At 27.7% G+C, this 25,342-nt stretch overlaps 3 protein-coding genes and 1 long non-coding RNA gene across 5 annotated transcripts; 2 read left to right on the top strand and 2 right to left on the bottom strand.

Annotated features, from left to right (window-relative positions):
* Nucleotides 1-49: 49 nt before the first annotated feature.
* Nucleotides 50-4,407, top strand: LOC100865271 (protein PBDC1). 2 transcript variants are annotated; one of them, XM_086910464.1, is made up of 5 exons: nt 50-298; nt 423-510; nt 3,714-3,779; nt 3,848-3,907; nt 3,988-4,407. In XM_086910464.1, the coding sequence occupies exons 1-5, from the start codon at nt 156-158 to the stop codon at nt 4,345-4,347; spliced, it is 717 nt and encodes a 238-aa protein (XP_086766590.1). In that variant the 5' UTR covers nt 50-155; the 3' UTR covers nt 4,348-4,407. The 2 variants fall into 2 exon arrangements, with proteins under 2 accessions (XP_086766590.1, XP_031773775.1); XM_031917915.2 differs by lacking the exons at nt 50-298; nt 423-510 and adding an exon at nt 3,231-3,418.
* On the bottom strand, nt 1,168-3,418 carry eIF2Bbeta (eukaryotic translation initiation factor 2B subunit beta). The gene is made up of 6 exons (XM_003696108.2): nt 3,019-3,418; nt 2,856-2,942; nt 2,188-2,469; nt 1,963-2,119; nt 1,467-1,861; nt 1,168-1,382 (listed from the first exon to the last, which is right to left on the bottom strand). The coding sequence occupies exons 1-6, from the start codon at nt 3,084-3,086 to the stop codon at nt 1,310-1,312; spliced, it is 1,062 nt and encodes a 353-aa protein (XP_003696156.1). The 5' UTR covers nt 3,087-3,418; the 3' UTR covers nt 1,168-1,309.
* Hlc (putative ATP-dependent RNA helicase DDX56) lies at nt 4,361-6,765 on the bottom strand. Its single transcript, XM_003695854.4, has 6 exons — nt 6,563-6,765; nt 5,951-6,394; nt 5,630-5,889; nt 5,343-5,535; nt 4,944-5,248; nt 4,361-4,889 (listed from the first exon to the last, which is right to left on the bottom strand). Exons 1-6 carry the CDS (start codon nt 6,647-6,649, stop codon nt 4,523-4,525), a joined length of 1,656 nt encoding a protein of 551 aa, XP_003695902.2. The 5' UTR covers nt 6,650-6,765; the 3' UTR covers nt 4,361-4,522.
* A 12,554-nt stretch (nt 6,766-19,319) lies between these two features.
* LOC147658674 (uncharacterized) lies at nt 19,320-20,238 on the top strand. Its single transcript, XR_015292644.1, has 2 exons — nt 19,320-19,944; nt 20,041-20,238. It is a non-coding gene; the product is annotated as an uncharacterized LOC147658674 (long non-coding RNA).
* The last annotated feature ends 5,104 nt before the right edge of the window (nt 20,239-25,342 follow it).

Below are 25,342 nucleotides of genomic sequence, written 5' to 3'. Positions count from 1 at the left end.
CTTCCTCCAATTGAATAATTCCTGTACACAACTACATTTTCTATATATGAACTGTATACGATACATTATACACGATTGAAAATGCTTTCTATCTATATGTCTCGTAAACTTTGAATATCAGAAGTTAAGCGTTTAAACATGTCAGACTCGGCAAGATGAGGTTACAATACGCGGTTTTATTTCTTCTTTATCTTTTGCGGAATTCACAAATATGTTCAACAATTATGGTAATAAATAATACCACGGATTCTCAACAAGAATACAGACCTGAAGGTCCATTAGTAATGTGTAAATTTTTGTGAGTATTCACAAATTTAATCACATTTATTGATTAAAAGTTATTTTAAGTAATGAATAGATTGCTGTTTTTTTTCTGTTTCAATAAATTATTTATTTTTATAGCATGAATGTACATTTTACAGGCCAAAAGAATTTATAGAATGTGAAGAACCAATTGATCACAAAGGTAATAAAACTGCCAAAGAAGAAACCGGATTTGGTTGTGTAAAGGTATAATATTGTATATAAATATAAATATTTTATCAAAACACATTATTTTATTAAAACAAATTTTTTTAATTTTTTAAACATTTTAAACGTTTTATTTTTAGTTTGGAGGTTCCAGATATGAAGATGTTGAAAAAACTAAAGTATCATGTACTGTGTTGCCATATATAGAGTGTTATGGACCTAGAACATTTAATCGTGAAGGAGTTCCTTGCATAAAATATAGTGATCATTATTTTGCTACTACTTTATTGTACAGTATTCTGTTAGGTTTTTTGGGTATGGATCGATTTTGTTTAGGGCAAACTGGTACTGCTGTTGGCAAACTATTGACGTTAGGAGGAGTAGGAGTATGGTGGATTTTTGATGTGATTCTATTAGTCACAGGTTCTTTACAACCTGAAGATGGAAGCAATTGGAATCCTTATGTATAGTACATCAAATGTGGATACATTCCAGAAATGTAAAGTAACATTTAAGTATTTTGTATGTTACTTTTTTTAAATCAATTTAATAATTTCGAATTTATAAGATTATTAGCATAACTTTTATAAAAACAAATTTATATTTACTTGTATATATATATGTATATATATACATATATATATATACACACATATATATATCTTAATATGTAAATAAATATTCCTACAAGAAAAATTGTTTTTAAATATCAATAGTTTCTATTTTCTCTTTTTATTAAAAACATTGCTTTAGAAAGATTAAATGTTTTTTGATAGTTATCTAAAAAAAACATTAAATTATTAATATATAATTATAAATATATTTTAATATTTATCTATTATAATTCATAATCATCTGGATGATACAATTCACTGAGTAATCTGTAAATATATGATGGTGCATTTCCACCCCTAAAATAAAAATGTATTGTTACATATTGATTTTATGAAATTAAGTAATATAAAAAATAAAAATCTTTAAATCATTAATCTTACGTATTTGAAATAAATAATGTAACTAATTCTGGTGGCACATAATCAAAAACTGGGTTATATACATGAATTCTTTCTAATAAAGTTACATTTGCACCATCAATTACACCTTCCAATGGTGAAACATGTTTGTTAAAACCATCTTGTTCATGAGAGTATAGATATAGCGGAGAAAGTTTATACAATGGTAATAAAACCATCACTGGGACAGAATAATGTTTTGCAGCTTGAGCAACTGTATGTGAACCTGAAATTGCTCTCAATCCTCCATTTGCCATAACAGTGTGTGTAGCAATTATTACTTTATTTACGCGTGACATCATTGCAAAAATTGCTACATCTGATATTAAAGTAGTTTTAATTTTTGCCTTTGCAAGATTTACTGCCATTTCATGGCCCTACAAATGATAAAAATATACTTAGTTAAAAAAGGTAAATGAAAATTAAATATAAATTTATTTAGAAATTTTTTAATTTAATGTATATTTAAATAACATACACTTAATGATGGTCCCCCTTCAGCTACTATAACTTCAAAAGCTCTTGTTTCAGCAGCTCTTTTGAAAAACTCTTCTACTAATTTTGATGTACCAATTGTCATAATAATTTCATTAGAATGAATGTGTTCAGAAGCTTGCTGTGTAATATTTTCTGCACTGAAACACATATTATAACATAGTATAATACAGAACTCTTTGTAATTTCACTTCTTATTAGAACTAACCAGGTCTCCAACTCAACTTCAAATTCATTAATGTGTTCTATAATAGCTGACTTTAAAGAAGGTACAGAAATATTGAAATCAACTTGTTGATCACCTTCAGCAGTGAGAATTTTATGTAAAGATTCTTGTGGATCTGTTTCATCATTTTTATTTTTTAATTCAGAAGTATATTCTTCTCTAATTATTTGCAATATTCTTCGAACCATATTTCCAATAGAAAATTCAAGAGGATTAGCTTCTACTAAATATTTCCCATTTGTTCTAATTATACTCATCAAATTCCTAAATAAAATAAATAATTATTTTTTATTGTATTCTTATTTTTAGTAAAATTTATATATATCAAAGAAACACAAATAAAATATCTAATTATTATTATTATTATTATTATATATTATTATAATATAATATTTTAATTTTTAAGAAAAATTTAAATTTATTATTTTTAAAAAATATTTTTAATAATCAATTACTAATTACATACAAATATATATTTTTTAATAATTGATTATTAATTATTACAATTACACATTCATTATGTAATAATATAATGATATTTATATTAATATAATAAATATCTTAATAATATTTATTGAAATTTATAATCTTTCTATTAGTGTTTCTTAGATTTATGTTAAATTCTATTAAATAAAAAAAAATATAATTACTCTGCAGTAGTCCATTCTGCATTATTTATAATTTCTTTTAAAGCCAATACAGTAGCAACTACGATATTATATATACCTTTAATATCACTGAAATATTATAAATAATATAAATATAATACATTACAAATATTTCTACTTAGGTTAGATCATTTTCAATTCTCACCCGTAATGAATGTCATCTATTAATTTTAACATTTTTTCATTAATTTCCTTATCTTTTATGCTAACCATTTCGATCGAAGTTATTAGATTATTTTTCTTAAATATTATTCTTTTTACAAAATATATATGAAAGATCGAAACATTTCTACTAATATTATTAAAATTATCAACATTAAAATGCCAACTGTTAGAAGACTAGACCAACGATTGGTTCTGCTTTCCTTTTCTTGTTATCCTATTCTGTTGCACGTGTATTTTAACCGCGTGACATGTGCACTATACATTTGATTTTTGATTTTCAACGTTTTATATTATTATAAATACTTTAAACAATATTTGATAATTTATCGGTATTAATTTACTTTTAAGACACTGCAAGTATGGCTCGTATTGGGGATGTTGTAAGTATAATAAATGATTTTATATATTTTTTCATATGAAAATGATCCTTAACCTACCATGTATATCTTTCCGCCCGAAAATTACCGCAAATTTGATTGAAATTAAAGAATTAAAAACTTTACTTCAAATATAAGGTATGTTATTTAATAATTATTATATTATTGTAACGAACAATTCTTAACTTTAATTCATTAAAGTATTTTAATATTTAATTATTATTTCTTTTTGTTTATTTCTAGTTTATTTTGATATTGATATATTTATTAATCTAAAATCATTTATTATGATTTCAAGACTGCAGATCAATTGATAGCTGGTACTAGTGTATTGTCTAGACCTGCAGAAGAATTTGATAATGATGTAAGTCACAAATAAAGTCAAGAAAAAATAAATTTATTAAGATAATAATTATAATTTTCTTTGTTTAGCCCTCTGTTGAAGCAATGTGGGCAATGAAAGCTATGGAACATGCTGAAGTATACTTTAATGTAAAAAATATTTTAATAAATTGATTTAATACTATTTGAAAAGATATATAGAATCTTAAATTAAAAATTTTTTATTTTAGATATTATGCTCAGTTGATCCGAAATTTTTAAAACTTACACCTCATGATGAACAAATATATAAAACTTTTCGTGATGTTTTCCCTGACCTTAAACTAGATAAAATAAATGAAGATGAATTAAAATCACCCGAAGGAAAGATAAAATGGAGACCATTTTGTGAACAATTTAAAGGACTTGTTGAAGATTACAGTTTTGGTACATTATTAAGAGCAGATTGTGAAGGAGATTATTCAGAAGAAAATAGTATACTCACAACTAGAATACAATTTTATGCCATTGAACTTGCCAGAAATAGAGAGGGATTCAATGATGGTATTAGACAAAAGTACAAACCAAAACGGACTACAGAAAAATCATAAATTATAATAAATATTATATTCTAATAATTCTATATTATATATTATTTGAATAGTGTGTAATTTTTCATCTACAATTTTTTACAATTTATAAAGTCTTATAAAATGTTATTTATAATGAACAATATCATAAAATAAATGAGTTTAGAAAAAATATTTTATTATTGATACAAAATATTCATTTTTTTGAGTTTTGTAATTGTAAACTCATTAAAGGATTTGATGCACGAGCTCGATATTTTGATCGTGTAGCAGTAGGTTTAGAAGCTGCAGTTTCCCTATTAAACTTTTTCTTTTTCTTGCTAGTATTAACAAGCCTTTTTAAAGTTGGTGGAATTATATAATCTGGTACATCTTTTAAATGTGGTTGTAATTTTACAGTATGTAATGCTTTATCTTGTCTCAATGATTGCAAATCTCTTGGATTATCTTCAAAATAACTTTTTAATTTTTGACAATTGAGTACTTCTTGTTTTATTTCTTTTAAACGAGCTTCACGAACAGCAATTCGAGTTACTGCTTTCCAAGCATCTTTCGCTCGATATCTGAAAGTAAACGATGATAAAAATAAAAATATAACAAATTTTTATGCAACATACCGAAAACCTTCGACTTCTTCCAATTTAAATTCATATGTCTTTAATAATTTATCGCAATTATAACATTGTTTTAACTCGACTTCAACATCTTCAAGAATTGGTCTTTCTCTTATTGATACAAGACTCAACACTGTTCCGTCATTTTTACCTCGAGCAGTACGTCCAGCTCTATGAATATAAGAATTTATATCTGGAGGAAAGTCAAAATTTAATACATTAGATACAAATTGAAAGTCAATCCCTCGGGCTACACCAGATTCTTTGTCTTTTTTTCGCTTTCCTCTTTTAATTTTTGCTATATGTGGCTGTAAAAAATAGAAGTTATGAATAAGTAAAATTATGAATTTAAAACAAAAAGATCAATAATATGTAAATGATATATAGATACAAAATATTTACTTCTTCTAAAGATTTTTCATCTGATGCTATTATAATATCATATGTTCCAGAATTGAATTGAGTAACTGCTCTACATCGCGAAACTGCTGGCAATTCAGAATTTAATACACAAGTTGCTATTCCAAATTGTTCTAAAAACAATTTTAATTTATAACATCTATCTACAGTATTTACAAATATAATAGTCTTTCCCCTAGAAATAAATAAAAATAATAAATTATAATTTTTATTAATTACATTAAATATATAATTATAATATATAATTATATTATATTTATATAATTTACCTAATTAAACGTAATTTTAACAAAGCACATAAAATAGCAGCTTTATCATTTTCTTCTGCTGCAAGACTATAATGTGATAATTGTGATAGTGGAGCCAATGGAGGTTCCTCTAATTTTAAAATCACAGGATGACGAAGTACCAATTTTTTAAGTGTTATCACATCTTCAGATAATGTTGCAGAAGCTAAAACTGCTTGGTATAGTATTGGTAAATAATTCAATATATCTTTTATTTCATTTTCATGTCCAAATGAAAATATCTGAAATAGAATACAATTATTGTCATATACAGAAAAAAATGTTTAAATTAAATTTGCTTACCAAGTCAGCTTCATCAATTATTAATGTTTCAAGTGACTGCTTTAATTTCACATTTTTTGCTTTTAAATGTTGTAATAATCTACTTGGAGTGCTTATAATTATATCAGGTTTTTCTGCTAATAGCGGTTTCTGCGCACTAAGATCTATTTGAGGACTGATATCAACAGCTTTTACTTCTCTGCTACATTTTATTGTTAGACTGATTATGACATCATGTATTTGTTTACATAATTCTTTGCTTGGAGCTATAATAAGACCTTTAATTTCTTGTTGTCTTCGTATTCGTTTATTTGATAATATTTTTTGAATAAGTGGTATAGTAAATGCAGCTGTTTTTCCAGATCCTGTACGAGCTCGAATTAAAATATCTTTTCCTTCAATCATTAACGGTATCGTTTTTTCTTGTATTAATGTGGGTTCTAACCAACCTAATTTTGCAACAGCCTAAAATATTTTTTTTAATTAAATATGTTTACATAAAAATTTGTATAAAAAATTAATTTTATAACAATATAAAAAAGTTAGAAAACAATTTATTAATTCTAATAAAATAATAATTTTTATTTTGAAACATAACCTCTCTTAAATGATAATGAAAATTTATTTAAATACCTTTAAAATTCTATCGTCTAATTCTAATTCATGAAAAGTTTTCGCTTTTTCATTGTCTTCATCCACTTCTATTTCATTTGAAATCATTTTATATGTAAATTATAACTAAAATTAAAAAGCACGTGCTAATATGTTTTTAAAGATTCGTTGTTTATTTCTACCGATTTCGATTCTCGACCAGCGCCATTTGTATTTCATTTAGATATCTATATAATCTAGATAATTTTTCTATCTTTATTTTATTTTAAAGATTTCTAACTATATATATATATATATATAGAATTTATATATAATGAATATGTATATAAATATATATAAATACATAAATATTTTATATTGATTTTTCTTTTAATTTTTTAAAAGAAATTTTTTAACTTTTTTTTAATTTTAAATATATTTTTACAGTACATTTAATGTATATATATGCATATACATATAGGAACCTACAAATGTTAAAACATATTGTAAATAATTGAAATAGATTTAAATTATGATCGAACGATATTGAATATTTATATATGAATAGATAACTTAAAGCTAACAATCTAATTTTAAATCAATGTTTATCGCAACATTTATACATAGGCCGCTTAAATACTTGCAAATAAAATATAATCAAATATTAAAAACTTATTAAAAATTTTATTGAAGTTTAGTTTAAAAAAACCATTAATTTTTTTATCAATTTTTTTTTATGTATTAATAATTTTTAATTTAAAAGCATAATAAAATTCAAAAATATATAATAAATTTTAAGAATTCATATTGAAAATGAATTATGAATATTTAAACATAATCCAATATGAATTTCTTCATCAAAGAATAAAGTTGATAAAATTAAAATAATCTTCAGACATTGTAAACAAATGAAAACTTAATTTAGCAATAAATAAAATTTTAACAAATAAAAATTTAATTAGTAATTAATATTTTATTAGAAATGGAGAAAACTAGAAACTTGTATTACATAGTTTTATCAACAAATCAGTGTAGAACATTTATTTCTTGTTATCTAATTATATATTTATATATAGTTATATAATTATATATACTAGTTATATATTTTTTAAATAATAAATTTTATTTGTAAGTACTGATTTGTCTCATGTATGTATATATATTTTTATAAATTCATATGAATTCTAAAAATTAAAATTTTTTAATTTTACGTTAAAATCTAAAAAATAGGTAAAAACTAAATCTTTTAATATAAATTTTTGTTAAAATTAAGTTATAAAATCAAAAATTTTATAACTTATTATTTATTTTGCGTTAAATCATACAAATGATAAAATATAAATTATTTAAATGCAAATTTAGTTATAAATAAAAATATTTTATAAAAACAGTTACATTTATAAATATTATGAAAATTAATGTAACAATGAGACAATATTATTACAAAGCATACCACTATGAACTAAATAAGATAATGCTGAGTTCCATGATGTAGAAATTTTAATAAAAAAAAGAATAATTAATTTAAAAAATAATAACATAAACAAAAAATATATGATATTAAATACAACACAAGAAAAATTACATTAAAGAAAATACAAATTTCTTTTTAAAAAATCTATCTATAAATTTATCATAAGAAAAGAATTTTTGGGAGGTAGAGATTTGACAAGAGAGACCATTTCTAGAATATATTACTATATACACACTTTAATAACCAAAAACAAACATTACAGTAATAATATTGTTATTAATATAATATTATGTAATAATAGAATCGTTTATCAATTGTAGTGTAAACACTAAAAATCTTGCTTCTTCATTTATTGGAAAGAACAATGCATTCGCTTTGTCTCTTTATTAATTAATATTAATTTATGATCGTCGCGATGTAGCCGCGCTTGCGACTAGGCATCGATCGCGACTGAAGAAATTACCATATCTCGCACGGAATATTTTCGCGCGGAAGCGATCGATAGTTCGCCGCTATTGATCCCGGGCATCGATTCTCGATGCGATCGAGGCCATAAGAGGTGAGGGAGTGGGGGAGAGGAGGGAGGAGGTATCGCGAGCGCGGCGAATCGCGATCGTCTCGTTACCTTAGAATAATAAATATTATAGTGCAATATCTAAAAAATCTGTCTTTTTTATGCAACTTACACATTCAAATACAGTGTACTCGAAAAATTTACAATCGTTATTGCCCTTACAAACATTAAATCTCTATTCGAGTGGTGGTAAATCCGCGATCCCTCTCTCTGACCGCTAAAAAAGAATGTTTGATTCAAGATCGTGTGAGTGCGTGTGTGAGAATCAAAAAAGAGGTGCAGCTGCTGCTGTAGTGGTACGAAAACTGTCGTATTTTTTCTTCCTTTTTTTTTTTTTTCTTTTCTTGTTATATACGTATATGCGCGTGTACGCGTACATGAGTACTGCCCATACATGTATGATGCTTTGCGCACGCACGATCATCGTAGATTCGATATCCTGACCATGCGTTTTACGATCCGGAATAATATATGTATAGGGTACTCTTTTGCTTATAACTTCATTCCATTCGTTCTCGATTTTTCTTTTCGCCAATGTTTCGGCACTTTTTGGTCATGGTTAACTGTGCGGGCTACATATCCCTGTATACGATACATAATATACATATTATATGTATACGTTATAATACGTGTATTATATATTCCGAAAGTATATATATATATATATCTGTCAGAACGAGTAATTCATCGCTCGGCAGTCCTAGTTGACACTCGAGTTTTAACACTGATGACAAATTACAATTGCGTGTGCACGTTTTATATATATGTACAATCGCTTACATGACCGAACATGTGAAGTAATAAAACAGTAACACAAAACATAATGAGTCACGTGATGATTTTACGCGGGAAACCGTCGTTTATCGACCACTTTTGCGCTGTTTGTAATAAAAACGGCAATAAAAATTCGCGTACGTATACAATGCTCGTGGTAAAACGCGGATTTTATCTCCCGCAGAGAAATCAGATATTGTTCGCCGAAGCAAAACGAAAAAACTTATTGTTATTATTATTATTATTTTTTTTTTTTTGTGTATACAGGCTATCTTATCTCGCTTCTAAAATAGAAACGAATCGATCGACAAATTTTTCAATTACTACGTTAACAGGAAACATTCTCCATAGTGGTGGAGAGGGAATTTTTGAGCAACTGAGAAAAGAAAAATGAAAAAATAGAACGAAAATCATCGTGAAAAATTTAAAACTATACATTTTTTTTCAATGTACGGTCTGTCTTTTCTTTAAGTTGCATAAGATGGTTCTTTTTATTTTATAACATTTAACTCTTTCGCTTTTATAGATAATTGTAATTTCGATAACTGTATTTTTCGTTTATTATGATAATTACATATCTTTTAAAATGAAAATGAATAAAAATAATTATTAGAATAACAATAATCATACACAATTTTTATTGTTAAAGAATTAAATTGCACGCATTTCTTTCATGAACAATTTAATAAACACGATTCAATATTTTTTCACAGCGAAAGAGTTAAAATAACTCAAGGAAGTCGCACGATGAATATTCGTTCGTCTACGTGTAGCGACTAATCAACAACATATAATTTATGTAAAAATACGCATCGTAATTTACGTAAAATGACATTAATACGTAACAACACAGATTGCTATGAGAGAGCATTGCTTCTGAATTCAGTTCGCAAGGTGGAAGAATATAATTGTATTAATCAAATAAGATCAATTAATTATTTATATTTCGAAAAATTTGCTTCCTGAATTTTTATCTATGTTGATTAACTTCCACCAGTTGCATGTCTTACAATTATCACAATACAATTTTACGACTTCTACAGAATAACTTTCGATTTTTGAGAGATTTAAAAATGAAATATTAATATCGAAATGGATATTGGGCTGTACGCTGAGAGAAAGCTGTATATACCATGCAGTAAAATTTGTTAATTATATGCATATTAGATATACAAGATTTAAAAAAAAAATTATCGAAAAATACAAGCTGGATAAACAATATAAAATAATTGTGAAATTTTTAATAATCGAAATAATAATCGTAATTACACGGTTGTTTCGAAATAATTAATATCATAAAATTTTTATTTTTCGAGATTTTATAATTATTAATTATTTTTTTTTTTTTTTTTTTTTTTTTTTTAGCTAGACGTGCTTTGTAAAAAAAAAAAAAATTAAGCTTCGAAGCCATAATAACGACACTACATTACTACTTTTAGAATATCACTCTATGAAAGTTTTAATGCTATATTTTTTATCAGTTCTATAGTATGAAAATTCTAAATGCCAATTTGAGCACATACTTTCCTATCTCACTTTTGTACATATAATTGTACAATTTTTATTAACTTTTATTAACTTTTTATTTTTATTACAATGTATTGTCTCTTCTTATAAAATTATAATTTTTTTTTTCAATTCCTCGATAGTTAATTATTAATTACTTATATTATCAACCGCTATAATTAAAATAATAGGTGTATTTAAAAATCTCGAAAAATTTTCATTACATTTGTGATTCTTTAATATTTCGAAGCAACTATCAAGTATCAAAAAACACACACAATAATGATTTCTAACGTTTTCAAAGATATAATATCTTGCAAACATATTACAATTTTCTCTCAGTCCACCATGATCGAAGGATGCACGGCAATGATGCCAAAAATCAAGACAAGAGAAACAAAGGGATGAGATGAAGAAATACGATTACAATGTATCGTGTAAAAATATATCTAAAGTCTTCTATTCGAGAGAAAAAAAAAAAAAAAAAAGAATCAATGATTATGTCCTTTCGAAAGAATCTCTAGCCTCTCGTTACAGTCCTCGAATCTTAATCAAGATCGAATTAAAATTTCGAGGGCTCGAATTTGCAAATTTCTCAACCAAACTAATTATCGGTAAGTGAAGTGGGATAATTAACGATTTTGATCGCGGTAGTTGGATAACGGGGTGATACGAATAGTAGCTGGTATTAATGCTGGTTACAGTTAGGTAGCATTGGTAAATAGAGTAGTAGCAGTAACTGGCGATACGAATAAGATTTTCTAAATCTAGGAAAATGTAGCTTGATTTTCAAGGAAAGGGGGAAAAATCGAAGATCCTTGAGGAGGATGACTATGATCGACCTCGAGAGCCGATCGACTCGAAATCACCGTTGAGAAGGTGAGCATATTCATGACTCACGAGGAAGGAGAGATCGATGGATTTGTTTGTTCGATAAACTGACTCCGATTCACTGACTCGTTCCTTTCACCGCGTTCTGCTATGACGTGAGATCTTATCTTTGATAAGACAATCTCACCGACGAATAAAAGGCGGAGCCGTGAATCGGAAAAAATACACCAAAAATTCATTGCTCGAAGTAAAAACTGATTGGAATCTGAGAAGGGGACACCTGATTGCTAACTAGAGTCTGATATGTAGACTGACTTTTTTGGGCCAGGTCTGGGTCGTCTGTGCGTCTCATATCTCACGTGGCTGCCGTATCGATCCCCATGATAATCGATCGCACAGTCGGCCAGCGACGCCTCTTCTAAGATTGGATTGTTCGAATCGCGCGATTGGTCTTTTCCTTTCGATTAAACAGACACGTATATTATAATTCGCTGGGGCGTCGCTGAATCGCCTAACAGACAATTTTTCTTTATGCTCTCCAACGAATGAATTGCAAAGATATGTAACGTCGACTACAAGGTATAGTGTATTTTTCTCTCTTTTTCTCTCCCTCTTTCGGTATCTCTCTCTCTCTCTCTCTCTCCTCTCTATTATTATATATACTTTTTTTCTTTTAATATTTATATATATTTATATATATATATCGTATCTCTCTCACTCACACAGTCTCTAAATTTTAAAGCACTCTCACGCCGGCTGAGACGATGATCACATGTGAACACTCGCAAGCCTGTCCTACATGTACCGATGACGTAGAATACAGCTATATAAATTATATTTCTTATATGCTTATAATAATTGTATATCGTTTATATATACACATATAGCTATATGTATATATACGTATATATATACGTTACCAGTTCAAGATTAATACGTTGAAAGCTGTGTTCCAAGTTGCAATTTAACGTGTTATTTCACGGATACCTCGTCCGTGTATCCTATCTCTTCTCGTGCTTACAACCATCGATCATTTTCAAGATATTATTCTTGCATGGCACCGTATGCATCCGTCTACTTACAGCATGTGTCTTATTTCGCTTATCCCCATGCTTGCTCGCGTTATCTCTATACTTCTAAAAAAAAAAAAAAAAAAAATCTCCCCTTTTGGCGTAAATTAATCGCCCTACTATTCCTATCATGCACTTCTAATGTACGTATTTGTCTCTCTGTATGTCTCTTTCCACTTTTTTTTTTTTTTTTTTATACAAATATCGCGTGCATCAAATCGATTTTACAAAACGTTACCCTGGTATTATATATATATATATATATATATTATATATATATATATAATCTCTGATCTATCGCGATACGATCGAATATCGTCAATAATTAATTACTCCTTGGCAACTTGGATTCACTTGGATGATTGATATAATTGCAAAAATCTATCTTTCCTCAAAACCTTTTCTAAATCTTGATCTAAATTTATTTCGAATCAATCTTCTCTCTCTGCAAAGTATACCTTCTAAAGTGAAATATCTTTGTGGCGAAAAGATTAACTTGTAAGCTCGACACGTTGAACGAATAATAAGTTGAGAAGAACTTGGCGAGGATTCGATCGAATTACCACGATTGATCGGTCGACGAATAGATACCGCGATCAAGTACGGTGCTCATCCTATTTCCTGTGTTCGCAGACCTCGCTATAGTTTGCGTCTGCACATGCGATACAGTGTGCAGCTCTATGCGCACATATATATACATATATATTTTCGCAGCAACACGTTATAAAAAGCGACGCTTTGTTCTTTTATCCAACGAGAACGCTTTGAAAGACGCAGTCGCAACGTTTTTTTTTTTTTTCTCTCTCTGTCTTTATATACGCATTTCCTTTCGTGGCACTACATCTTTTCTCTCTCTTCCTTTATCTATCTCTCGCTCGCTCACGCTCTCCCTCTCTTTCTCTCACTCAACATTCTCAGCTTTTTTTTTTTTTTTTTTTTGTAAAAATTTTTGTCCATCTTTTTTTTTTTTTGCTCATTTTTCTTTTTCGTCTCTTATTTAGTTTGTTCAATTGTTACACGTTGCACACTACTACGTTTGCTTTCTTGTTTCTATTACATCGCTTTTTGTTCCTTTTTTTTTTTTTTTTTTTTTTTTTACGTTTTCATCTTTTTTTTTTCTTTTTTTTTTTCTTAATCTCCTTTCTCGTCTCTTTAACCGCGATTTAAAAATTTAAAATACTCGTATTACACGTAAGTATTTGTATGACCCTGTTTTCGTAAAGGCTTTCTAAACATAAGTCGATATCGGCCGAGGAAGATAAAAAGGAAAGGCGTCGAACGTGAAGGAAGAGAAAGAATCATCAGTTTGAAGAATGGTGGTTAAGAATACGGATTTATCCGTATGTGAGTTGGGTGCGGATGTGATGTGCAAAGGAAACAGGAAAGGACACGTCTTTTTCGTGTGTTTGTAATATCTCTTTTCTTTTTCCTTAATGTGCTTTTTTTTTTTTACTTTTCGATTTATACAGTGCTTCTCCTTCGTTTCTTCGATCTGTTCGAGAAGAGTCATAACGTAATATTATGCGGAATAATATCATATTCTATTTTAAAAATATCGACACAAATATTGAAATTTTCCACTGCGTTGCTTTGCTATGATCCATGATTCTGTTCCTTTTGAACGAGTTTTTAATTCGTTATATATTTTATTAAATTATCTGGCACATATTCAGTGCCGGAGTGTTTAACAGTAAAAAAGTATTATTGAAATTTTTTTAATGATTTATTAACTGTCCCAACGATATTTAACTATTATACTGTAGAAAAAATTCGCTATTTAATGATGTGTCTTAATTTTGTGTAATTTTTAGTTTTAATTATATAATTATAGTATAATAATTAGGATCATAGATAATTTCTAAATTATTACATTTTAAAAGTACGTCTAAGTTCGAAAAATAATTTTCATTGGCATTATCCAAGTGAAATTACAAAGCTTGAAATATACGTATTTCATTTTTGTATTCAAATATAAAAAGGCTAGTGTTACGTTATACGTATTGGGTGTATGATTGTTTCTCACAAAAATCTCGACTTCTTGATTCACAAAACAACATTTCAGAATTTCTATATCAGATATCTTTCACCATTACTGTGATAATTTTGTATTAAAAAACCTTTGCATAAACCTTCTTACTTTAAAATGTCTACATTTTACAAAATACTCGTGAGATCAATTCCTAACATCGTTACAATCATCTTATCTATATACGATAACACGAGATACTTTTTTTTTTTTTTTTTCCCCTAAAAAATTGATATGCAATGAGATACGATGAAGCAATTTCTAGAGAACAATTATTTATAATTATTAATCAGACTTTTTTTTTTTTCTTTTTCTTTTTTTTTTTTTTTTTTTTCCACTTCAGAAATTACATCCCCTCTTTTGATCATGGATCAACGAGCAACGCTGGAAATTCATCGATCGTTCTGTGCATTGAATGTGAATTCTGTGTGCAACTGTCGAAGAAGACGAGCATAAATAAGCATAAGAAAGAAGGAAGACAAGGGGAGAAAAATCACATAAAACGGGAGGAAGTGTATCAACTTGCTTGGTTCGTGTAACGGAAGCGCATTACCCCGTTATCTCTATTAGACGAGACGATCTTTCGAATGGATCGATGCAACAAATCGATGCAAACAATCAAAGATCTGAACGGTAGAAGATCGTACCATCGATATATCTTTTTATATAATCCCTGTCCTTCAAGACCCATTTCTGGGATCTTTCTTAATTTACGTATGATTCGATAAAATTTATTTTTTTGATCGATTGCAACTGATGAAATGTTCTTTCGAAGGTTCTTACAAGATATTTATCTGTATAAAATTATGTATCTTTTTAATTTTATAATTATTTATACGAAGCTCGAAATATTAAAAGAAATATTCTCTTTTCTTCTCTTCTCTTTCAGTACATAATTTTTCATTTTATTTTATTTCAACAACAATGTAATATCCTAAGATTCTGTGATAAAATTATATAATAATATAAATTGCATAAGGAAGACTAGATATAAAGATAATTATATTGTTTGGCACAAATATTATTTATAATAACTTTCAATAATTGTATAAAATTAAAATTAAATTAATTCTTTTCATATTGAAAACAATATAAAAAAATCTGTTAATCGATTGAATTAAAAAAATATCATGTAAAATGTAACAGGATTCTCTACCAACAAAGCATTTAAGAATTTATTATTTAGAGAAGAATATAATCGCATTTAGAGAAAAATCTATAAAATATTCTTCCAAAGGGACATTTTATAAGTCGCAATCCAACCAAATCTCTTCCCTCGCTCGATGCCGATTTTTCCTGCCTTTTTCCCTACTTCAAAGCCACTACTTACGTACAAATTCTACCCCATTTTTTGCACAAAAATCTATCACTCTCTTTCCGCATAAAACATTAGAAAAGAAGGAAAACTTATCTACCGTACAAATGTATCTACAAATAAGATCCATACGTGGATCCGAGAATAATTCTTACCTCCTCATTTAAAATGTTTTATCAAGCATTTATAATATACGAAAAACGAAAGATGTTCTTGCTTGAAGGAAGAGAAATCGAATAGAACTTTCTAACTTTATTTGAAAATTAAAGAATAATTAGATTTATAAATTTAAAATATTTCAATACGTATATTGGAAAAAAAAAAAAAAAAAAAATTAGAAAAAATGCCAGAGAGAAGAATTTTAATTAAGGAAGGCAGAATTATTCTAAGCGCGTACGAAGAAGCACGGAGAACGAAGAACACGATTGGTTCTCTCTTTATAAATACGCGAACAAAAGGGAACACGAAAAATCGGCAGGCAAAGAGTTCGCTATTCGAGAACAGCTGCAGCGGTACGACAATTGTATATACGTATATGTGTAATGTCTCTATATATGTGTGTGTATATATATATTGCATGTATATACGTACGTATGTGTCTGTGTAACGACGATTTGGCACACGTAATTAATCAGTCCGCGATTTTCTTCTTCTTCTTTTTTTTTTTTTTTCATATATAAGCTTGGCACACGGTTTCACCCGTTCGCCAGATGATTTTCATGATCTCAATATATATTTTCTTTCTCTCTCTCTCTCTCTCTCTCTTTCTTCTTCTCTTGCATTTATCTTGTTTCATTCGATTTTACTTTTTGGCACACGTAAAATGGAAAACAATTACACATATGTCTCGCGCGCATCCATGCATCTCTGCGATTCAATTAATTTCGGGTGTGCTATTCTTTCTTTTCATATTTTTGTTATGGGATGAGGGGGCCTATCTTCGAAATTTCGAAGCTCTTCGAAACTACACAGGAATTGTATTTGAAATTTTTTTGCTATTTTTATAACTTGAAACTCTTAAAAATTAATATAAATAATTATATTTAAACATTGAAATTTTGAACTTACTTTAATTGTTATATTTCATTTCATTAATTCATTGCAATAGTTTACGTAGAGGAAGAATAAAATAATTTAATTCTTTAATGAATAAATTAATTAAGATTTTTTTTCACAAAATCTTCATAAAAAAAAAAAAAATATGCATTTCGAACTCGAATTTCACGGATTTAAAAATCAACCTTCGTTTCTAATTTTTATTCTTCGCGTACTCTCTCGAGGTCTTCCCGATCCCTCGCTTTCTTTCGTTACATTATAATCCGTTTCTCTCTCCCGTGAATACTCGTTCATATTTTTCCGTTTGTTTTCACACGCACACGCACACACACATACATGCACGCGCGCACACACACAAATCTCTCTTTTCTTCTTTTTCTCTCTTTATCTCTCGTGTTTCTCTCTTTTTTCTTCTTCTTCTTCTTCTTATTTTCGCTTAATCGTTACAGAAAAATATGCCATTGAGAAAATCTTCGCGCGGCCGTTCAAAATCGCGCTCGAGTCTTTTTTTTCTTCTTCCACGCGCCCTTCAGACGAGAGAACTAAAAGGTCCTTTATTTATTATTATTATTTTTTTTTTTTTTTTAAATTCTTGCCCTTAATTCCGCGCCCCTTAATTAATAGGGCGCATGCGCTTCAATATCCTATAAAAACTAAGTTATTTCTTAGCTGATTGCCTTGCGTTACGGTTAAGGTTGGGCAACTGATAGGCGGGTCATCGCGGACCCACGTCTGCATTCGCCTTTATACGCGTCGATCCTCTCGATCGAGAAATCAATCGTCTATTCGTTTCCAAGGATTCTAATTATCGTTATTTTATTGTTATTATGTCTATCTCATGTTGTACAAAATTGTTGTTGATTTATTTTTAATGATTCAATTTTGGTTTTATAATGTATTGTTCTTGGAAGAAAATTGTCGGAGAATCGTTTAAAAAATTATGATTTTAACGGAAAGTAATTTTTGTATTTTTTTTTTTTTAAGTATATTTCTATATTGAGCAAATCTGATCTTTTTATATTTCGTGATATGTGAGATTAAATGTATTTAAATATTTCAAAAAGTATTGATTCTATGCTTATCGAGTATATATAAGAGAATAAGTTACTAAATAAGTCATTTTTTTTTTTTTTTTTTTTTTTTAGATGAAAAGGATAAAATAATACTGTCTGGATATTATAAATGTCGATAACTTGGGCGTTATAATGCCTCCATAATAATCTTAATAACGTTCGATCTTTGTTGGCTTTGAAAATATAATGAATCAATAAAACGATTAATAAAAATTTGTATAATAATGTAAAAAATATTGCACATTTGTTACTTAATTGATTTATTGTGCTTCCTTTGTCACAATAATCCTTTCTTAAAGATTGTACTATCAAACTCTATAATCTTTTTCAAAGTATCTCTCTTTCTATTTATTAAAATTTTTAAAAAGAAACAAGCTTATAAATAATTTAACTGCAAAATTACAAAATGTGAATATAATTATTCAACTTAAAATATTTTTATACTTTATAATATTATCATAAAGATATTAAAATCCATAAACGCAATAATAAATTCAATTCTTCAATTTTTCCAAACAATACATTATAAAAATTATTCCTGATTGGTGAAAATATCGTTGATTAAAATCCTTTATAACACCTTCACTGTGCAAGTCTCAATCCGAGTCAGTAATTAATCTTGCATGCAATACTGATCCAGATATAAGACGCAAATAAAAATTATAAAATTTTAAAAATAACTTTTATAATATTCACATGTAAAGCACGTACTATGTATTTCTATATTAAGTAAAGCCTTACAATAGAATATCTTATATATTATAATATATTATATATTCTTCAATATATGTATATAATTATGTATATATACAATATTGTAATATAATTCTATTTTTATATTACAATATTATATTGTAATTATATATCATATTGCAGACAAGTATTCAGTAGAAATATCTTTCATAACAAAAATCATTTGTTAGCATATATAATGGATAAAATTAATATTAATTCAATCAGTGAAAATGTTTTGCGTTAGTTTCGACTCGAAACAAGTGGTCGTCATGATACAAGGTAATGGTCACGTGGTACCGCGGTAACATCCAATCAGAACCCGCGCAGTTAGGATAAGGCCCCTGCACTAACAGATTGCTCTACGCCACAACGATACGATCGCGTTTCCTATCGACGTTGACGCGTGCAACGTTCTCGCTTTGTTTCAATAAATTTCGTTCGTCGAGGGCAAATTGCGAGACGAATAAGGGAGATTATATCGAAGAGAATTGGGATCGAGAAAAATCTACGATTAATAATTCTTCTTATTATATTTTGTGGAGAAACAAAAGACCGATACGCGATATATGTTTTTCTGATCAAACTTCTCGTAACTAGAACATAGCTGGAATCGTGAAAAAAGGAGCAGGAAGGGTTCAAAATGCAATGATTTGTTCTGCACCAAAGACTATTTGACGAATAATTTGTGTCTTCCTCGTAGGTTTTTATAACGAGAACGTTGAAATAATCCAATTTTCAGGATAATATTGAAAAATTTACGAATTTCGATCAACCTTGGTAACTTAACCTATACCATTTCATTTGTAGAATCTAACTATACATGAAGTATAGTTGGCGTTAGCTAAAGATATTTCATAACTTCTCTACGAAGGATTCTACGAATCATTTTGAACATTCGAGAATAAAAATATTAAACAATTTCCTGATCAGAAATCAAAACTCGTAAAGTATATAATCTACAAACTTTCAAGGAGCTTGAGATTCTATAAGGTATAAGTTATTCCAAATGTTTATATTTTTCTTGCTTTCTCAATTTTTTCTTTCTGCTCTTTACATTCTTTATCCTGATTTATTTTTCTGTTTTAGAAAACATATTTATACAAATTATTATAAAATCAACAATTAAATAAAAATTAAATAAAATTTTTTGATAGCATTTTTTAATTTTCATTCAAAGTTTTAGATTATTTAAAATTTATGGACAGGGTTTCAGTTCAATTATCTAACCTATGTCACTCTACTTTTATAAATCTAACTTACATAAAATATATTTGATATTGAGGATATTGATTGGAGGTATTGCATAATTTTTCAGAGATTTTATGAACAAAGTCGAATATTCAATTCTATATAAGAATCAGAATTATTGTGATCAAATCAAAACTTGTGAATTCTATCATAATTCAATCCATAAATCTTAAAGCAATTTAAAATTCTAAGAGTACAGACTTCAAGTGCCATGATTCATAAAGTTTTCTTTTTCTTTTTGCATTCTTTATCCTGATTTATTTTTCAATTTCAGCAATCATCTTTACACAAATGATCATAGATAATAACAGTAATGTGAAAAGGATTAAACGAAACACTTGACACCATTTTGAACGTCTCTGGATACATTGTATATATTCATTATCCTGTTGACTAACTCCTTAAAGACCATATTTGAATCATTTCATTTTTTTTTTCCAATTATCTCAAATTAATTGGATTTTCCATTTTAAATTTATACAAAATTGAGTATAATCATATGAGTTAAGTTTCTTCCTTTTATTTTGAATTTAAAACTTAAAGATAAAATTATGTAATTCTTTATCGAATTTTGTAAAATAATTTGGCCTTTAAGGAGCTAATGGAACTCCTATTTTTATTCATTCTGATCCCTTTAGAAATGTGGCTCCTTTTCACTGTTGATCAAAAGAAACTAAGAATTATGGCAAACGAGCTATAGCAATTACTAGATACTACGAAAGAATCGGCTGATTCGAAAATATATACTACAAGACGCTAGAGACGCCCCGAATAATTAGTTACGATTAGTCTACAGATTTTTCATTTCACGAGATAATACACGCTGAATAAATATACGGAGCTTGCTTATTATTGGAGCAGAAGAGAGATTAATTATTTCGTAACCTAGTCATATGTGTCACCGGATATGCTTCTGGTGTACATCAGCCTCGATGATGGTTCCTTAATCATATAATGGAAATCACGGGCATAAAAATGATTTTATGTTAATCAGATGAATGAATGAGAAAAACCATCAACGAAGTTTGATAAAGTGAATTTTTCTTCGTTTTTTTTTTTTTTTTTCTTTTTTAAGTATTTGGTTTGATTGAAACACAATGGACAGTGACGATACCTCGTTCATTTAAGAATATACAACGAGATTAAAAAGAAATGACGAGATATCGCATTAACCATCGTTCTTCGCGCGAAGTATTAACTATCCAAAATCACTAGGACAGTTTAGAACACAAACAGCTCTTGCTTTCGTTACAATGGACTTTTCACTCAACTCATCATTTTTTGTGATATTTATGATTACTGTGATTATTTGAAAAACAAATTTGTTTTTTCTTATCCTTCGAAAATAATTTGTAATAATTTCTCTGTACAAAATAACGAATTAATAATTATTTATTGTTTTCTTTAAATTATTTTTCACGTTGTATTATTATTAAGTTAATTGGAACAATTAAGGGTGACTTAAAATACACTGCAAAAGAATATTATACTTATTCAAGTATATTATATATACTTGTACAAGAATATAACACTGAATGTATGATATTAGTTTACATTGAGCATACGCATTAATACTATATTTAATTTAAAATTAAATAATATATTGTATATAATACATTAAACTTGTAGAAATGTATATAATATTTTTAATGAACATTTTTCCTCACAGCCTTCTAAGTAAAAACACTTATCTAACTAAAGACACATGATTATTAAATATCATATTTTTATCTCAAATATTAAAATATTTTGAAAGTACTTATTACTTATTAGCTAAGAAAATTTTAATTAAACTTGACTACTTTTTCTGACATACTTTTTAATGCACCCTTAAGATCCAAATAATGCAACGTTATTTATTATTTACGTTGTATATTAAATTACTCTAATTAACTAGTTTCTTGTCAAATCATGAAACTTATGAAATTCATTTTATTAAACTTTTGTAATATTTATAAGATTATATGAATATAAATTAGCAAGAAAGAGATATTTAAATACAATAAAGTTTGTATTTTTAAAAAATCTTTTATACTAGATTTCATTGAGAAAATTTGGCATAAATTTCAAAATAAACTATTTTGTTAGTGGAACTAGTACAATGAAGTCGTAAATTAAAGCTTATTTAGCGACATTGATTTATGCAACCACGTTCTATACAAAGCTATTTAAGTCTTGTGCACCTCTATATTAAGCACCTTTAATTTCAAGATTTAAATCATTTATATTTTTATTGATATTTAAAATTTCTATATAAAGATGTGCATCATATAAAATAATAGCAAACTATATTTCTGGATCGTATCTTTCAAATTACGTAAAATTTATCTCTTTATAATTAAATATATTCACTAAATAAAAATAAAAAAGTTCAAATTAAAATAACAATAATCCAAATTTAATTATAAGATTCATGATTGGATTAGATATATATAACTATTTTACTGCAATTTAGAATTTGCTTTCTATATATATTAGCTATAAATATAAATAAATAAAACTCAACTCAAATTTTACAATAGCATATTAATTTCATATCATCATTCCAATTCCACCAACAATACGATAGTCTATTCAATATATCTTATTTCTTCTTATATATATCTTTATCTTCATTTTGAAAAAAAAAAAAGGAAAACTATATTTTACTTTTCATATAAAAAGTATCGAGGAATAAATCGGATCACTGTAATCATCGAAAAGAATGAGTCGAGTGAAAAGATCACAGTATGCGTACAGTATGTGTACATGTAACTTTTCTACGTAAATGCGCGCGGCAACCGCCTCTCTTACTTCTCTTCTTTAAAACATGAATCTGGATCTTATCCCTGAAACACACGGATCATCGTAAGGAGGATTACACGCACGCGCGCACATATTTCATTCTTTGAAAAATAAGAAAAAAAAAAAAACATAAATAAATAAAACGTACTACCCTCTTCTTTAGAGCTTTTTCTTGTTTTTTCATCCTTTCTTCGCGTCTGAGTCACTTTTTACACACAGTTTGCTTATCCGTCGATCACTATCTTCTCCAATTTTTATCCTCTCACGTAGAATATTTCTTCTGCATTCACGCATATACATCCACGAATACACGCATACTCACTCAACATTGTTGAATTATTACGATGATCGTATACAAGCATTCGTTATTTTTATCATCTTTCTTCTTCTTCCATCTTTTTTTCCTCCGTTTTTTGTTCTTCTTTGCGATCTCTGTGCCTTAAAAATTGTTCTTAACTACTTACTAATATAATCGATTCTAATCACAGCAATTATTTATTGTTGATATACACAATCATACAGCGTCTCTCTCGCTAACTTTTTTTTTCTTACTTCAGCTTGTTCTTTTCGATATATACTATATATATTATATATTTATATGTAATTCACGTGTGTGTGTGTGTTTCTTGAATTGTTCGCTTCAGAAACCTGCTTTGCATTTCCTCTGTCGTTTTTGCATCCTGATTTTTTAAATTTCAGTTGAGCAGAGGTTGCTTGTATAGGCGCGCGAACGACGATGTCATCGCCATATTGTTCCTAACCTTACTTTTTCTTCTTTTTCTTTTTATTCCATCATTTTTCTCGCGGTTTTCTGTTATTTTCCTTTTCGCACGTTCAATGATACGTCGTCATCGTACGTTTAACGATACGTTGTCATCATACGTTCGACGATAGAGAGCGAAGGGACAAGGAGTTGCGACGGGTTGCGAAGAGAATCATGTGGAATCGCGAAGACGAAGAGGATAACGAGAAGATCCAGCAGAGGAGTAAACGTTATTGTTGTATTTTTTTTTCTTAATATCGGTCTTTCCTCTTTTGTCACTATTTTTTCTTGTCTTGGCCATGGCCTCGGTGTATACACGTGTGCGAGTGCAAGTAAGGTTATAATCGGTGAGAAAAGAGAAAACTGCTTCGTCGAGAACGTCGATGCATGATCGAATATCGTCTTTTTACAATCGCAACCGTTATTAACATTAAAATATAAATAATATTACATTATTTATAACGATGTTATAGATAATATTACAATGAATAATTTAATTTTTTAAAATAAAAAGTAAATGAATTTCGATTCAACGTGTTGATATTTTTTTTTTCACACATTTCTTTTTGAAAATAAAATTGCGATTAAATGAACATATAAACGTATAATATTTCGAATAAATATGACAATGTTCGATTAAAAATTTTGTTTTTGAACAAAATTTCTGAGCAAATTATCGATGTATTATCGATTATATTAACCTCTTGCATAATCAATATGATTTAAATAAATGGCGAAAATATTTTCGATTTTTTCTTTTTTTTTTTTTTATAATGAATTCATATTTTAATTTTATTCAAAATTACTATACCTGGTTATTGAAAAAAATAAAAAAAATTAAATTAAAATCAAATATAATATCTATTCAAATTTATATACAGTTTCTCTATTTCAAAAGTTATCAATGATTATAATAAATTGTTTCCTGCGATATAATAATGATATATAAAATAAAATTTAAAAAATATAAATATAAATATATGTAATTTCTAAGGAATAATTCCTTTTGATTTTCTTATAATTTTTACTTTTTTTTAAAATGATAATGACTATCATGGATTGATCATGTAAGGGGCTAAAAGTGTAATAAAAATAAGATTATAAATAAAAAAACAAATGCTAATCCGATTGATGAAATTAATGAAATAATCATTTAAAGAATGATATTAAAGAAGATGAATAAATCGATAAATATATACAACGACACGAATATAAATATTTACAAAAAGATTTCAAATTTTGAGCGATCGAAAGAAGATAAAACTAGAAAAAAATTTTCGATCGCTGAACTAGCTAACTTCAGCTAGCTACACGATACTATATTGCACATCATTCTCGCGTCCTCGACATTAAAACGAAGAAAAGAAAACATGATTTAATGTCGATCTTTCTAATTATTTTTTTTAAGACGACACGATCAAGAATCTCTTTCTTCGCTGAAAAGTCAATAACAGTAATGACGCACGTAATTAGGAAAAATAATCATCTAAAAAATAGTCCAAATTTCGCGAGGGAAATACGCCGATTATGTAAAGAGGACGAGGAAGAACATGAAAGGATCCACGGAAGGCGAATATTCTCTAAGCGAGAACG

This window comes from Apis florea, unplaced genomic scaffold (assembly GCF_048593485.1).
Source record: "Apis florea isolate Af1SG1 unplaced genomic scaffold, ASM4859348v1 contig_1789_pilon, whole genome shotgun sequence".
NCBI classification, from domain to species: Eukaryota; Metazoa; Arthropoda; class Insecta; order Hymenoptera; family Apidae; genus Apis; species Apis florea.
This window is presented reverse-complemented; position numbering and strand designations above follow the sequence as displayed.

What these genes read in the sequence shown, in the direction of transcription:
- LOC100865271 (XM_086910464.1), top strand. Translation starts at nt 156, where the DNA reads ATGAGGTTACAATACGCGGTTTTATTTCTTCTTTATCTTTTGCGGAAT. An exon ending in CCGGATTTGGTTGTGTAAAG is followed by an intron (nt 511 to 3,713) that starts GTATAATATTGT and finishes TATGATTTCAAG; the next exon opens with ACTGCAGATCAATTGATAGC. An exon ending in ATGCTGAAGTATACTTTAAT is followed by an intron (nt 3,908 to 3,987) that starts GTAAAAAATATT and finishes TTTTTATTTTAG; the next exon opens with ATATTATGCTCAGTTGATCC.
- eIF2Bbeta (XM_003696108.2), bottom strand. Translation starts at nt 3,086, where the DNA reads ATGGTTAGCATAAAAGATAAGGAAATTAATGAAAAAATGTTAAAATTA. An exon ending in GCAGAATGGACTACTGCAGA is followed by an intron (nt 2,470 to 2,855) that starts GTAATTATATTT and finishes TATTTTATTTAG; the next exon opens with GAATTTGATGAGTATAATTA. An exon ending in ACATTATTTATTTCAAATAC is followed by an intron (nt 1,383 to 1,466) that starts GTAAGATTAATG and finishes TTTTTATTTTAG; the next exon opens with GGGTGGAAATGCACCATCAT.
- Hlc (XM_003695854.4), bottom strand. Translation starts at nt 6,649, where the DNA reads ATGATTTCAAATGAAATAGAAGTGGATGAAGACAATGAAAAAGCGAAA. An exon ending in TAGACGATAGAATTTTAAAG is followed by an intron (nt 6,395 to 6,562) that starts GTATTTAAATAA and finishes AAAATATTTTAG; the next exon opens with GCTGTTGCAAAATTAGGTTG. An exon ending in TTAAAATTACGTTTAATTAG is followed by an intron (nt 5,536 to 5,629) that starts GTAAATTATATA and finishes ATTTATTTCTAG; the next exon opens with GGGAAAGACTATTATATTTG.